At 41.0% G+C, this 15,528-nt stretch overlaps 2 protein-coding genes across 13 annotated transcripts in view; both read right to left on the bottom strand.

The window, feature by feature from the left end:
* Nucleotides 1-1,018: 1,018 nt before the first annotated feature.
* LOC139580271 (keratin-associated protein 12-2) lies at nt 1,019-1,408 on the bottom strand. The gene has a single exon (XM_071408821.1). It carries the CDS (start codon nt 1,406-1,408, stop codon nt 1,019-1,021), a length of 390 nt encoding a protein of 129 aa, XP_071264922.1.
* Nucleotides 1,409-2,295: 887 nt separating this feature from the next.
* LOC139580351 (calcium-activated potassium channel subunit alpha-1a-like) overlaps nt 2,296-15,528 on the bottom strand; it is a 264,274-nt gene continuing 251,041 nt past the window's right edge. For 7 of the 12 annotated variants that reach the window (XM_071408931.1, XM_071408930.1, XM_071408932.1 and 4 more), the window contains 5 exons: nt 9,639-9,769; nt 7,328-7,522; nt 6,672-6,799; nt 5,971-6,192; nt 2,296-3,231 (listed from right to left, as the gene is read on the bottom strand). In XM_071408931.1, the coding sequence (XP_071265032.1) occupies nt 3,210-3,231; nt 5,971-6,192; nt 6,672-6,799; nt 7,328-7,522; nt 9,639-9,769 (698 nt within the window). In that variant the 3' untranslated portion in view covers nt 2,296-3,209. The other 5 variants (XM_071408926.1, XM_071408927.1, XM_071408921.1 and 2 more) reach the window with 3 other exon arrangements.

The following is a 15,528-nucleotide window of genomic DNA, read 5'->3' as shown; positions in this document are numbered from 1 at the left end:
ACAAAATTCTGATCTCAAATGACAATATGTCATAGAACACAATACATCAGTTGTTTTAATTTGTGAAAAAAAAAAAAAAGAAAAATCATGTACAAGTTATTTACAATAATTTTGTAAAATACAACATACTGTATTTCACATTCAGTATGGTATGTATGACATAGTCAGACATATAAACGTAGCACTTGTCAGTGTCCACAAATAAATGTGCTAAAATGTACAAACAAAACAAACTAGACTGCCAAAACTCCCTCTTCACCCAACGTCTACTGTATACACACAATAGGAATAATACAACAAAGTTTTTTTGTTGACTTCTTGAAAGGACCAAGAAATGACCAAGAAGCGTAGTACGTTTTATTTCAAAGTTTCACCAAATGGTTCATTTGAATGTTAGTTTAAGACTTTTATTCCTTCTCATTACTTGCTACATGCTAATCATCTTTATCTTCGGGGAATCTGTATATTCCCCATAACGTTTTACAATTAAATGTCTTAAAAAAAAAAGAATGTAAATGTTTTGATGCGAATGTGATGTGATGAGATAGTGTAATATGACAGAGAAATACGTTATTTATGAAATTTGAATAAGATATATCTAGATGTATCAAGATGTATCTACTGAAAATCAGGTGGTACAAAGTTTCACATTTATTTATAAACAGTTATAAATAACTCTCTCCTCTGTTAATATCATGTTACATGCCCTGTTTCTATATAATTCCTATCTTGTTAAGCCACTTTTCGCTACGGTGGATCTTTATCCTGAGTCCTCCTTCGACGTAAACACTGCCTAGCACATTGCTGGCACGGAGGCATGGAAAGCTTAGATGTTCTCCATTCCAGCAAAATGCCACTCTTTCTTTCTTTCTTTCTTCCTTCCTGCAGATTACCAACTTTTATTGTCTCTTTTGGGGGCATGTCATTGGAGTCTCTGTATGTAGACGGAACATGCTTTGATATGCTAGTGTTGTTCTGGCCCTCACGGATCTCTCTTCACCACTGTCCACTTGGATGGTTAGGGGAGAAACAGGGTCATATTGAAGATATTTGGCCTGGCCAGTGCCAGGCAGGCCAGTGCCAGGCAGGCCAGTGCCAGGCAGGCCAGTGCCAGGCAGGCCAGCGCCAGGCAGGCCAGCGCCAGGCAGGCCAGCGACAGGCAGGCCAGCGCCAGGCAGGCCAGTGCCAGGCAGGCCAGCGGCAGGCAGGCCAGTGCCAGGCAGGCCAGTGGCAGGCAGGCCAGTGCCAGGCAGGCCAGCGGCAGGCAGGCCAGTGCCAGGCAGGCCAGTGGCAGACAGGCCAGCGGCAGGCAGGCCAGTGCCAGGCAGGCCAGTGCCAGGCAGGCCAGTGGCAGACAGGCCAGTGCCAGGCAGGCCAGTGGCAGGTAGGCCAGTGACAGGCAGGCCATTGCCAGACAGTACTTACAGCCAAAGGAGGACCTGTCTACAGGTATAGGTACATTAGCTCTGGTCCAGGGCGTTAGTGAGCGTTCCTCTACTGTACTAAGAGAGAGTTGCAATGGGACCGGAGCTACAGGTATAGGTACATTAGCTCTGGTCCAGGGCGTTAGTGAGCGTTCCTCTACTGTACTAAGAGAGAGTTGCAATGGGACCGGAGCTACAGGTATTTATGCCCACAAGTAGGGTTATACAGTATAACCCACCCTTTTGGTTTCAGGTAGGCCTATCAAAGTCAATAAGGTATTGATAGGGTTAAATTGGTAGGGTTATACAGTATATCCTAATCCAATAGGTAGACCTATTAAGGTCCTTAATATGTATCTTATTAGCTGCTCAGATAGCTAACGTTACTGAACATTCTCCAGTGTCTCCTCGGAAACAGCTCACATTTGGGTTATAGCATTTGTCATTATAATGACAGGTCAAACGTGCCAAATGAATAGGGAATGTGGTTTATTATTTATTTCCAGTGTCATTCCACCCACATCACATATTTCCTATATATGTACAGCGAACATTCGCAGGTTGTTTGGGATTTGATATCAAAACTAAAAAGGCCCAATACAATACCATGAACCATTCTGAAATGAACTCTGACTATCTACCACAAATATAGAATGGTGACTTTACTCTCATCCAATGACGATCCACAAACGATCCGCTAATAATATCATTCGTGTGGGACTGCGTTTAACAGAAAAGACCGTCATATCATATGCCTTTGTTTTGTATTGGATCTTACCAGGTTTGCCAAAAACCCGTGGAAGCAAACAATAATGGATACGTCAGTCGATAAGCGTCAGTCTTGAAATATCATCGTACAAATGAAAGTCAACAATGTATATGGTTTTTATTGGCAAATACTCAGTCCAGTTTGATAACACTCTATTATAATGCTTCATCGTATGTTATCTTGCATTGCGTTGCTTTGCTACTCTGACTGAAGCGACCCTCAGTCTGGTCACTAGGCAACTGGCTGTGCAAACTACATGGCTGAGTGTTAGCATTAGTGACTGACTGACTGTACATTTGATTGACATCTGATTGTATGTATATGTCTATTACTTCATTTATATATTCATATGTATAAAACATGTCAAAAGGCCTGCTGATATGATGTTACTGTAGCTACTGTACATATGCACTTTTCCATGAGGTTTATTATGCAGCATTGATGTTTTGATCATTCATTTATAACTCCATAAATTGATGTAGCAACTAAGGATTCTAGCTTTAAAGTGTTCTTCAGATTCCAGTTCCACTAGATCAGGGTTCTAGTTTCATGCGCTCTCTAGGTGGGTTCCATCTGTTCTTGGGTTCTAGTTTCATGCGTTCTGTAGGTGGGTTCTAGCTTTTCTTGGGTTTTAGTTCCAGGTGTTCTGTAGGTGGGTTCTAGCTGTTCTTGGATTTTAGTTCCAGGTGTTCTGTAGGTGGGTTCTAGCTGTTTTTGGGTTCCAGTTCCAGGTGTTCTGCAGGTGGGTTCTAGCTGTTCTTGGGTTCTAGTTCCAGGTGTTCTCCAGGTGGGTTCTACTGTAGGTGTCAAAATAGGGTTCTGTAGTTCAGTATTCATCCTCCACCTCTCTGATGGATGGGATGAGGTTGTTGGTGGATTTGTAAGGGTTCTGGTTGACCTGGTGGTTGACCTGGTGGTTGACCTGGGGGTTGACCTGGTGGTTGACCTGGTGGTTGACCTGGGGGTTGGCTGTGTGACTACAGTGTGACTTCCTGGGGTAGGCTGCGTTCTCAGGCTCATCTGTAAAGCATGTCTTTTCTGAGAAACAATGGGGGGGGGATCAAACAGTTAATGGTTTGTGGATGTTACTGGTTCCACTCCAAATGGCCCCCTGCTCCTTATGCAGTGCACTTCTTTTGACCAGTTTCCCCATAGGGGTCTGGTCAAAAGGTAGCGCACTATATAATATGGTGCCATTTGGGACGTAATCACTGTTTTCAAAGTGATTACTATCATCAGCATTCCAAATAAGTATGATTTACTCTGAATAGGACCCATTGCCTAACGTCAGCTAGTGAACATGACAAGCTCTTTTTAATACAGTAGTTCGCTATGCTGTTGTATTGGTCAGCGGTCATGATATGCAAATATCTCATATTGTACCGTCAAATGAAATCAAATCAAAGTTTATTTGTCACGTGCGCCCAATACAACAGGTGTAGTAGACCTTACAGTGAAATGTTTACTTACAGGCTCTAACCAATAGTGCTTAATAAGTAATTAGGTCATAGAACAAAAAGAGAAACAATCAGTGCATACAGCTCTGGGTAATCTGGGGAAGTTTGGACACAAAATCGATCAATAAAGTTTTTTCAAGGAATGAAATCGTTCTACTATCCTTTGTGTTTTATTATACGAGGGGATTCACTCTTTGGCTCGATGTAACCTGCCTTGTTAGGATCCAAATTACAAATACAAGACAAGTTGACAATTGATTTGATATCCGCACTGTATATAATAAATTATTTGAATACTTATTCAACGACATTGTCCTAATGAGAGTATTTTCACAGAAACATAAGGTGGTTGGTGTAGAAAGATATAGAATGGCTGAAATAATTTACTTTTTAGTTTGTTTGAAAGTATAATTTGTCTGAAAACAGATCAAAGTGGCATTAAACCATTTGGTGTGGTTTGTATAAAATAATCCATTCTGTAGTATTAAAGAGGGACTGATGATGAGGTTATAGGCATGCAGGTCTGGGATACTGTTGGGTGAGGCAGCTAAATCAGAAACACCAGAAGTTTCTTTGCCCCCCCCTCCAAAAGGGCATTTTCTACTTCATGCATTTTCACTCATGGCATCCATACCTTGGCCCATTCTATTCATTCTTGTTGCATTTTAGAAAAAGAAGCATAAACTACGTAAGACAAATAGCCGCCATGTAGTGTAGTAATATTTGATATATAAAGTATATTATATATATATACCTTACATAATCGTAATAAGACTAAGCAATTAATCTATTAAAATGTTTATCTGACTCCATAAAGATAATTAGCAATATACAAGAGACTATGGTTGAGTTACGGTAATAAGCAATGAAGAAATGTCTGGGAATGGAATTCTAAATACAAGTGTATTTAATTACTTTGTAAAATGATGAGACAATGGGGGGGTTGGTGAGATCAACACGGAGAATGCTGAATTCCTAAGACAACACAGAGAATGCTGAATTCCTAAGACAACACAGAGAATGCTGAATTCCTAAGACAACACAGAGAATGCTGAATTCCTAAGACAACACAGAGAATGCTGAATTCCTAAGACAACACAGAGAATGCTGAATTCCTAAGACAACACAGAGAATGCTGAATTCCTAAGACAACACAGAGAATGCTGAATTCCTAAGACAACACAGAGAATGCTGAATTCCTAAGACAACACAGAGAATGCTGAATTCCTAAGACAACACAGAGAATATTCTTGCATACAGTTGATAAGAAGACTGACTTCGGGGGGAATGGGCTGGCCTAGAACCATACATGTTAAAACCATATGTCTAATAACACTGGCTGGCTGGGATAGTAGACTGGACTGGGAACATTCAGGTCCAAAATCTACGCCATGCGATATTTTTAAAATGTTCTACTAGCCTGGTCTGGAAAGTACTAGCATCGGACAAGCAAGCTAGCTTAACTCGCATCCCATCCCAAAAGTTGCTCATGTTCTGAATACATCAAAGTGTACATGGTAACATGGTTTCAACTCATTTTGATGGTTAAAATTGTATACATTGATGTTACAGCATGTACACTGCATGTGTATACACTTGCAAATCAACTACAGAATGTCCATGCTTGTTTCCAAAGCATTCTGAGAGTTGTCCATGCTATGCATAAGATTTATTTTTTTGATTTCGCTGTAAATCCCCCAAAAATGTATGAAAAGCATGCAAGTTCCATAACAAAATCTATCTAATATTAGCGTTCTCTTTTAAAAATACTAAAATAAGCGTGATTAAAAGAAATACGGAGTAAACAAAAACAAGCTTGTAAGTCTATGTGTAGTCTCACCTACAATACTAACCACAGTAGTATTCACTCAGCAACCTCAGTAACTGTTCATGATATCCTGTAAACCAATACTTAAACTTTAGTATTCTCAAGGAGACCACACACAAAATAAATATTATTAATAGTTCCTTGTTTAGAGATTACATGAATTTTAATGTGTTATTCTGCATTATATTCTGCTGTCATCGAGATGAGGTGATCTATCGGCCATTTTGACTTCTCTGTTATTGAGAAATCAGAGAGAAAAAAGAAGAAGATTATATTGAAATTATAAGAAATGCAGGACTTCATAACAGGCAGTTCACTACTGGACAAATACAAACACAGACACATTCTCTACGTCCCAAATGGCATCCCTATTCCCTTTGTTGTGCACTACTTTTGACCAGATCACATAGGGCTCTGGTCAAAAGTAGTGTACTAAATAGGAAATAGGGTTTGTCATTTGGGACGCAGACATTTTTTAGAGGAATCACATACTTTTGTTTATCCCGTGAGTCCCTGCTCTTGGCGCGGTTGGTGCGGTTGGTGGCGGGGATAGAATGGACGGAGGAGCTCTTTTTGCTGGAGGAATGGGAGGAGTGGGAGCTATGGGTGAGGCTGGCCTGGGACTGACCCGCGTTGTGGTCAAACTGCATCAGGCAGAAGATCAGGTCTGATGGCACCAGCTCAAAACCATACGGTGGGTTGGTTATTACATATCTGGAGAGGAGAGCGGGCAGCAAGAGAAAGAAAAAGAGAGTGAGTGAGAGAGTGAGAGTGAGTGAGAGTGAGAGAGTGAGCGAGTGAGAGTGAGTGAGCGTGAGAGAATGAGCGAGAGCGAGAGCGAGAGTGAGAGTAAGAGTGTGAGAGTGAGAGTAAGAGTGTGAGAGTGAGAGTGAGAGAGTTAGAGTGAGAGAATGAGAGAGAGAGAGAGAGAGAGAGAGAGAGAGAGAGAGAGAGAGAGAGAGAGAGAGAGAGAGAGAGAGAGAGAGAGATATATATAATCTATTCATGTAGTCCTTTATATTAGCAGGCATGTCAGTTAAGAACAAAATTCTTATTTACAATGTTGGCCGGGCAAATGTTGATACAGTAATCAATATGAAGTTATCGATTTATCCAAATCTATCAAAATGAGCCATCTACAGTTATTCACGTGGACAATGTGTCAACAGTAACTCACCTCCTAACATACTCACCGTTTAGTGCATTGACTTGTATGACTTTGTGTGTTTAGATGGGCGTCCCTCAATCGGTAAATTCCGAAGCAAAGCATGTTGTATGTTTTTAACGCTTTACAAAACAAGTCACCGTAGCAACCACCATCCTGAAAGTCAGAGAAGCAAAAGGTTTAAAGTTAAGTTTAGATTTTTTTTACTCACAGCTTGTCCCTATATAATTCATATAAATTGTGAATAAAATGGAGTCTTGTGGAATTCCTTTTGTGATTTTTCTGGAAACTACTGTAGATTTATGTCCATCCACATTAACTGCTGTGTGCCTCACACTCAAATACACAGGATTCTTATATATTATTCTCATTAAAATGTTTTGTTTTAACAGTTTTTTTATGTAGGATGTGCCATTTTAGTGCTTTAAATTCAGCACAAGCAGTCATATACATTGTTTTTCATCAAGAAAAACTACACAGTAGCCTCTGAAAATGAGCCTCACATTTCATTACATACACTGGATCCACTTGATATGTATGGTTCAGCAGACCACAGAGGCCAGGATTTATCATTCAGCCTCCTCTACATGCCTTGTTCTCCCCTAGTGGCCTCAGTGAGTAAACAACCCTGAAGGACCTTTCTGTACTGCAAGCAGAGGTGACAAAACACAACCAGTCAATTACCCCCAAGTCAGCGAAAGGCCCGTCGTACAAGGCTAGCTGTGCAACACGACACCTGTCCCGGTTAGCGAGGGTCTGCGGCGTGCTGTAGCCTCCTCGTAACGCGTTCTCCTCCGCCAACAGACCCTCCAGCTCCGGAGTGGCCCCCCCTGTTACCAGCGTCCGGATCAGGGTGAGGATATTATCGTTGAAGTATGTCTGAAACGATGAAGGAGAAGAGAGGGAGAGAGAGAGTGAGCAAGAGGGAGAGATTGTTAAGCATGAATCCATGACATGCAGCCAGCCATCTAGGCCTGAAGAAATTCAAATTACTGCAGGTTACTCTCTCTCTCTCTCTCTCTCTCTCTCTCTCTCTCTCTCTCTCTCTCTCTCTCTCTCTCTCTCTCTCTCTCTCTCTCTCTCTCTCTCTCTCTCTCTCTCTCTCTCTCTCTCTCTCTCTCTCTCTCTCTCTCTCTCTCTCTCTCTCTCTCTCTCTACACCACCAGACAGAGCCACAGTGACCTGTTTCTACACATATTCATGCTATTGAGGCACTCTTAGGGCTGGTAAAAATGAAGGGTTTGGATAGAGAAGGGACAGTAGTAGTGGGGTCATGAGTATGTAACAACCCTGTTTTAGTTCATTACAACACTGTAGATTTAGTGAACATGTTCAGCTCCTCTTCTTTCTCTGGTCCTTTTGCTGTCTGTCTGTCTGTCTGTCTGTCTGTCTGTCTGTCTGTCTGTCTGTCTGTCTGTCTGTCTGTCTGTCTACTTGTCTGCCTGTCTACTTGTCTGCCTGTCTACTTGTCTGCCTGTCTACTTGTCTGCCTGTCTACTTGTCTGCCTGTCTACTTGTCTGCCTCTCTGCCTGTCTGTCCTTGCTTGTTCTACACAGGAACATGTTCCCTGTCTGGGCTGCTGTCAGGGCTCCAGAGTAGAATGACGGATGAGCCTTGTCTATTAGGTAACATGACCTTTGTCTACACCGAAACACACTTAAAGGCAGCTTCTGTTCCAGCCTCAGCCAAAGTGAAAGATAGACAGATGAAGCCATCATACCAGGTAAAGTGCCAGGCTTTCTTGTATGCCTTCCTGGAGGTTTTTTTTTTAACCACTGGGACATAACATTTTATTGTACCAATGGGATTCCATTAAGACCTTTCTTGGTTTGATGATGTCTGTGTAGAGTCCTTTTAGTCAGTAACATCAGTAGCACTTGAAGGGACACATATTAGACACAAATGTGTTGATTATAAGTGTGTATATAAGTACCTTGTAAGGCCTTTATTATGTCTTATAAGTGTGTATATAAGTAGCGTATAAGGCCTTTATTATGTCTTATAAGTGTGTATGTATGTAGCTTATAAGGCTTTTATTATGTCTTATAAGTGTGTATGTACGTAGCTTATAAGGCCTTCATTATGTCTTATAAGCCATACATTAGTGTTCAAACATAAGTCATGTCTATTACTGGTCAATGCTTAATAACCTCATTGTTAGTTACAATAAATGCTTATTACTAGTTAATAAAGAGCAAGTTACATAAGAAACATGCTGTTAGTAAGCTGTCTCAATGTGGGACTAATAAGGGCATAGTACCACTCTATGTGTTCCCTGTTGTAAAGTGTGACCATATTTTTTCTTGCCAAACTTTCCCCCAGAAATGACGCCATTGAACAGAAAGGGGCCCCTCCTCCCCTCATATACAGTATGCCATACAACCAACATTCAAGCTGAAATGTAATGCTTAATAACCTCATTAAACAAACAAGACATAGTAAAGACCTTATAAGCTACGTACATACACACTATGAGACATAATAAAGGCCTTATAAGCTACGTACATACACACTTATAAGACATAATAAAGGCCTTAAAATAAAGTGTTACCGTAACATCTATAGTTTTCCATTCCTATTAACCGATTTCTGTTGTTGAGCATTTACGGTATAAAATCTGGAAACCACAAGCTCTTTGCGTTACCAACTGGAGTGGGAAACCGGGTCTCTTGGGGTCTGAAACCGGGTCTCTTGGGGTCTGAAACCGGGTCTCTTGGGGTCAGAAACCGGGTCTCTTGGGGTCAGAAACCGGGTCTTGGGGTCAGAAACCGGGTCTCTTGGGATCTGAAACCGGGTCTCTGGCAATCCACAATGCTGTGTGAGCCCACCTTGCTAAAAGCCTATATAGGCAATCGCTCAGGGGAGCCAAACGTTATAGCATTTCGCTACACTCGCAAATAACATCTGCTAACCATGTGTACGTGAAAAAAATAAACATTTTGATTTGATTTGAAAAAAATCCTTCAGCTCTGTGTAGTTAAGTGTACGTCTTACAGCACTCATCAGGGAATCCAGCACGCTGACTGCGAAAGCCGTCCCACAGGCGAAGGGCTGAGTGAGGTACAACTCTGTGTCAGGATCGTCGTCATCATCCTGGTCCAAGAACTGAACATTGGAGTCGTTCACTGGCGGGGGAAGACATTAAAATACGGACTTATTGATGTGTATGCTACTACAGTGTTGTTAGCATAGCATGAATGTCAGGCTGTTCAACATACAGTACACTATAACTAAAATCTGATCAACAGCTCAACCATACCGCAGGAAATACAGGTATCATGCATAACATGTACTTGAACACACAGCCGTAACCTGGAGACATTATTCACGTAAACATGTACTTGAACACACAGCCGTAACCTGGAGACATTATTCACGTAAACATGTACTTGAACACACAGCCGTAACCTGGAGACATTATTCACGTAAACATGTACTTGAACACACAGCCGTAACCTGGAGACATTATTCACGTAAACATGTACTTGAACACACAGCCGTAACCTGGAGACATTATTCACGTAAAACAGCGATTCTGAAGCATCACAGATTCAGTCATAGAACGTACACAATGCCTGATGGCACGGAGGGATTGCTTTAAACAGTCAATGGCTGTGGTTATGGATTGTTACGAGAGTCAGAGGGGATTTAACACGTAGATATTAAAATAATTTGTTTACTTGGAGAAGATCTCAAATGTTTACAGGCATCCTCCATGGAAGCGAACATATTGTATGTGCGAGTATTGTCTCTGGTTGGCTCTGTGGTCAGCTGCAGTATTACAACCCATATCCAGGCCAGTTATGGACTCATGACTTCATGCACATTACAAGACTTAAGCTTTGAATTTCAACATAAGTAATCTTCAACCGTGTCAACAACACCAATAAGACATTGTTTGGTCTTGTAAATACAGTAAATATAGCTATAGGTCCAGCTGTAGTTATTCATTTGAAAAGTAAATATGTAAATATTTTTTTCAACACACCTTTGAGCACAAAAAACACCTACAGCTTTTAAAAAGTGAGTTAAGTTAAGAGTAGTAGTTAAGAGTTAAGATGCTCTTATGGAAACAGAACTAAGATGATACTATGGCAACAGAACATAGATGATACTATTGAAACAGAACTACGATGATACTATGGAAACAGACCTAAGATGCTACTATGGAAACAGATCCAAGATGATACTATGGAAACAGAGATAAGATACTACTATGGCAACAGAACTAAGATGATACTATGGAAACAGACCTAAGATGCTACTATGGAAACAGATCCAAGATGATACTATGGAAACAGAGATAAGATGCTACTATGGAACCAGAACTACTATGGAAACAGAACTAAGATGATACTATGGAAACATTTACATTTACATTTAAGAAACAGAACTAAGATGCTACTATGGCAACAGAACTAAGACGCTACTATGGAAACAGAACTAAGATGCTACTATGGCAACAGAACTAAGATGCTACTATGGCAACAGAACTAAGACGCTAATATGGAAACAGAACTAAGATGCTACTATGGAAACAGAACTAAGATGCTACTATGGAAACAGAACTAAGATGCTACTATGGAAACAGAACTAAGACGCTACTATGGAAACAGAACTAAGATGATACTATGGAAACAGAACTAAGACGCTACTATGGAAACAGAACTAAGACGATACTATGGAAACAGAACTAAGATGATACTATGGAAACAGAACTAAGATGCTACTATGGAAACAGAACTAAGATGCTACTATGGAAACAGAACTAAGATGCTACTATGGAAACAGAACTAAGATGCTACTATGGAAACAGAACTAAGATGCTACTATGAAAACAGAACTAAGACGATACTATGGAAACAGAACTAAGATGCTACTATGGAAACAGAACTAAGACGCTACTATGGAAACAGAACTAAGATGCTACTATGAAAACAGAACTAAGACGCTACTATGGAAACAGAACTAAGATGATACTATGGAAACAGAACTAAGATGATACTATGGAAACAGAACTAAGATGCTACTATGGAAACAGAACTAAGATGATACTATGGAAACAGAACTAAGATGATACTATGGAAACAGAACTAAGATGATACTATGGAAACAGAACTAAGATGATACTATGGAAACAGAACTAAGATGATACTATGGAAACAGAACTAAGATGATACTATGGAAACAGAACTAAGATGATACTATGGAAACAGAACTAAGATGATACTATGGAAACAGAACTAAGATGATACTATGGAAACAGAACTAAGATGATACTATGGAAACAGAACTAAGATGATACTATGGAAACAGAACTAAGACGCTACTATGGAAACAGAACTAAGATGATACTATGGAAACAGAACTAAGATGATACTATGGAAACAGAACTAAGATGATACTATGGAAACAGAACTAAGATGATACTATGGAAACAGAACTAAGACGCTACTATGGAAACAGAACTAAGATGATACTATGGAAACAGAACTAAGATGATACTATGGAAACAGACCTAAGATGATACTATGGAAACAGAACTAAGATGATACTATGGAAACAGAACTAAGATGATACTATGGAAACAGAACTAAGATGATACTATGGAAACAGAACTAAGACGCTACTATGGAAACAGAACTAAGATGATACTATGGAAACAGAACTAAGATGATACTATGGAAACAGAACTAAGATGATACTATGGAAACAGAACTAAGATGCCTGCTACCGAGCGTTCTCACTATTTTTAAAACATGTCATATTGTAGGGCTTTCCTCATGCCCCTAAGATGCTACTACACTATCACAAATAAAGGTCTAGATTTGTTCTTAAACGTCCCGAAGAGTCATTCTGATTCCCATGTAAAATAGCCTTCTGAGTTACTAAATCATCACTCGTAATATGTTGTCCTGATTAAAAATGCTCAAACTGAAAGGAAAACTAACTTTTTCTCTCATGTAAAACTAGCAGGAAGTGTAAATAGACAGACTGAGCGGGCGGGGAGCAAGTAGGCGGTTATGTCGCCTATGTCAAGCAACATGGACCATTTGCTGATACACAAAGCTGCTCAAACAACATTGAAATTGCATGCAACATCCAATCCTGTCATACATCACATCATGGTTTCACAAATGATTTGTTTATAGTGTTTGGTTATTGTAACAGCATCAATATAGACAAGATGTTGGCTATATTTACATTTACATTTAAGTCATTTAGCAGACGCTCTTATCCAGAGCGACTTACAAATTGATCATTTAGCTAGCTAGCCCAGATGGAATGTTCAGCACTGTTTATCAAGCTTGCTAGCTAGTTCATCTTGAACAATTTAAATTGAAACTTTACAGCACATGTCAAACTCATTCCACGGAGGGCTGAGTGTCTGTGGGTGTTCGCTCCTCCCTTGGAGGTCTGGATTTGGAGCCACACTCAAAATTAAAGTGGAAAACCACACTACAGGATGATCCAACTTTGATGTAATGTCCTTAAAACAAGTCAAAATGAGGCTCAGTAGTGTGTGTGGCCTCCACGTGCCTGTATGACCTCCCTACAACGCCTGGGCATGCTCCTGATGAGGTGGCGGATGGTCTCCTGAGGGATCTCCTCCCAGACCTGGACTAAAGCATCCGCCAACTCCTGGACAGTCTGTGGTGCAACGTGGCGTTGGTGGATGGAGCGAGACATGATGTCCCAGATGTGCTCAATTGGATTCAGGTCTGGGGAACGGGCGGGCCAGTCCATAGCATCAATGCCTTCCTCTTGCAGGAACTGCTGACACACTCCAGCCACATGAGGTCTAGCATTCTCTTGCATTAGGAGGAACCCAGGGCCAACCGCACCAACATATGGTCTCACAAGGGATCTGAGGATCTCATCTCGGTACCTAATGGCAGTCAGGCTACCTCTGGCGAGCACATGGAGGGCTGTGCGGCCCCCCAAAGAAATGCCACCCCACACCATGACTGACCCACCGCCAAACCGGTCATGCTGGAGGATGTTGCAGGCAGCAGAACGTTCTCCACAGCGTCTCCAGACTCTCACGTCTGTCACATGTGCTCAGTGTGAACCTGCTTTCATCTGTGAAGAGCACAGGGCGCCAGTGGCGAATTTGCCAATCTTGGTGTTCTCTGGCAAATGCCAAACGTCCTGCACGGTGTTGGGCTGTAAGCACAACCCCCACCTGTGGACGTCGGGCCCTCATACCATCCTCATGGAGTCTGTTTCTGACCGTTTGAGCAGACACATGCACATTTGTGGCCTGCTGGAGGTCATTTTGCAGGGCTCTGGCAGTGCTCCTCCTGCTCCTCCTTGCACAAAGGCGGAGGTAGCGGTCCTGCTGCTGGGTTGTTGCCCTCCTACGGCCTCCTCCACGTCTCCTGATGTACTGGCCTGTCTCCTGGTAGCGCCTCCATGCTCTGGACACTACGCTGACAGACACAGCAAACCTTCTTGCCACAGCTCGCATTGATGTGCCATCCTGGATGAGCTGCACTACCTGAGCCACTTGTGTGGGTTGTAGACTCCGTCTCATGCTACCACTAGAGTGAAAGCACCGCCAGCATTCAAAAGTGACCAAAACATCAGCCAGGAAGCATAGGAACTGAGAAGTGGTCTGTGGTCACCACCTGCAGAACCACTCCTTTATTGGGGGTGTCTTGCTAATTGCCTATAATTTTCACCTGTTGTCTATTCCATTTGCACAACAGCATGTGAAATTTATTGTCAATCAGTGTTGCTTCCTAAGTGGACAGTTTGATTTCACAGAAGTGTGATTGACTTGGAGTTACATTGTGTTGTTTAAGTGTTCCCTTTATTTTTTTGAGCAGTGTATATATTTATATATATATATATATATATATATATATATATATATATATATATACAGTATAAAGTATAGATATATACAATGTTCATATATCATGATTATCAATGATGTCAAGAAGTTTGTACATTTTTATGACATTTTTATTTAGCATGTCTTGATGTAATGACATGACAACTGTGTCTGAGTTTTGGGCAACCCTTCCCCCGCTTTTCTTCCATGCTGGCTGAAGACCTACAGTAGCTAGCCAGTTACTAGCTAACACCAGACACAGATGAAAGCAGAAACCTAGAAGTATGTTTGCCTTATATGAATATGGGAAACTTTTGTTATAATTGCTGACATGCTGCAGTCAAATGTTGGCAACTAGTAGACTATGTAAAACACTCCCCTCTCCGAACCACGCCTTCTGCAATGTTGATTATAAGGCCATACTTACTTAAATAAGGTAAGAGAATAAGACATTACCATTGGTGTATTAAAATTGTGCTTTTTGTGATAACTGAAAGCCACGTCTCCAACATAGTTTTCAGGTATGCCTTGCCTTTGAGTGACTTGTAGAGTTGCCACCATGACTGTATTTGTTAGAGAAAGAGACGTGGTTTTTGAATTCGTACATTTTCAGTCCTGTGGTCTTCACCAAGTGAGTTCCTAGGCATATGTTATCATTCAAATTAAACTCTTTATGACAATTTGTTACATATTTCATGAGGCAAAATTTTGAGGCAAAATTTTACCCTAATACAGTGAACTGAAATTAATGGTTTACAGGCCTGAAAGTAGGATTTCAAAACGCTGGTAACCTTCCCCAAATTCTCAGATTTTCAACAAATCCTGGTTGAAGGATTTCCTGTTTATTCCCTCCCGTTTCCAAGAACCTTCCAACTGGGATTTCTGGAATATCTGGGAAATGTGGTAAAGTTGCCAGAATTTTGCAAACCTACCTGCAAGTCACATTATTCTGGATGTGTAATGGGATGTGTAATTCCTATTTGAACAGCGACAGAATTAGGATAACCAACAGATGGAATTTTTCATTCTCCCACAACCTGCATT

Source organism: Salvelinus alpinus, chromosome 7, assembly GCF_045679555.1.
Source record: "Salvelinus alpinus chromosome 7, SLU_Salpinus.1, whole genome shotgun sequence".
Classification (NCBI taxonomy): Eukaryota; Metazoa; Chordata; class Actinopteri; order Salmoniformes; family Salmonidae; genus Salvelinus; species Salvelinus alpinus.
The sequence above is the reverse complement of the archived record's forward strand: the minus strand, read 5'-3'. Positions and strand labels throughout refer to the sequence as shown.

What these genes read in the sequence shown, in the direction of transcription:
- LOC139580271 (XM_071408821.1), bottom strand. Translation starts at nt 1,408, where the DNA reads ATGGCCTGCCTGTCACTGGCCTACCTGCCACTGGCCTGCCTGGCACTG.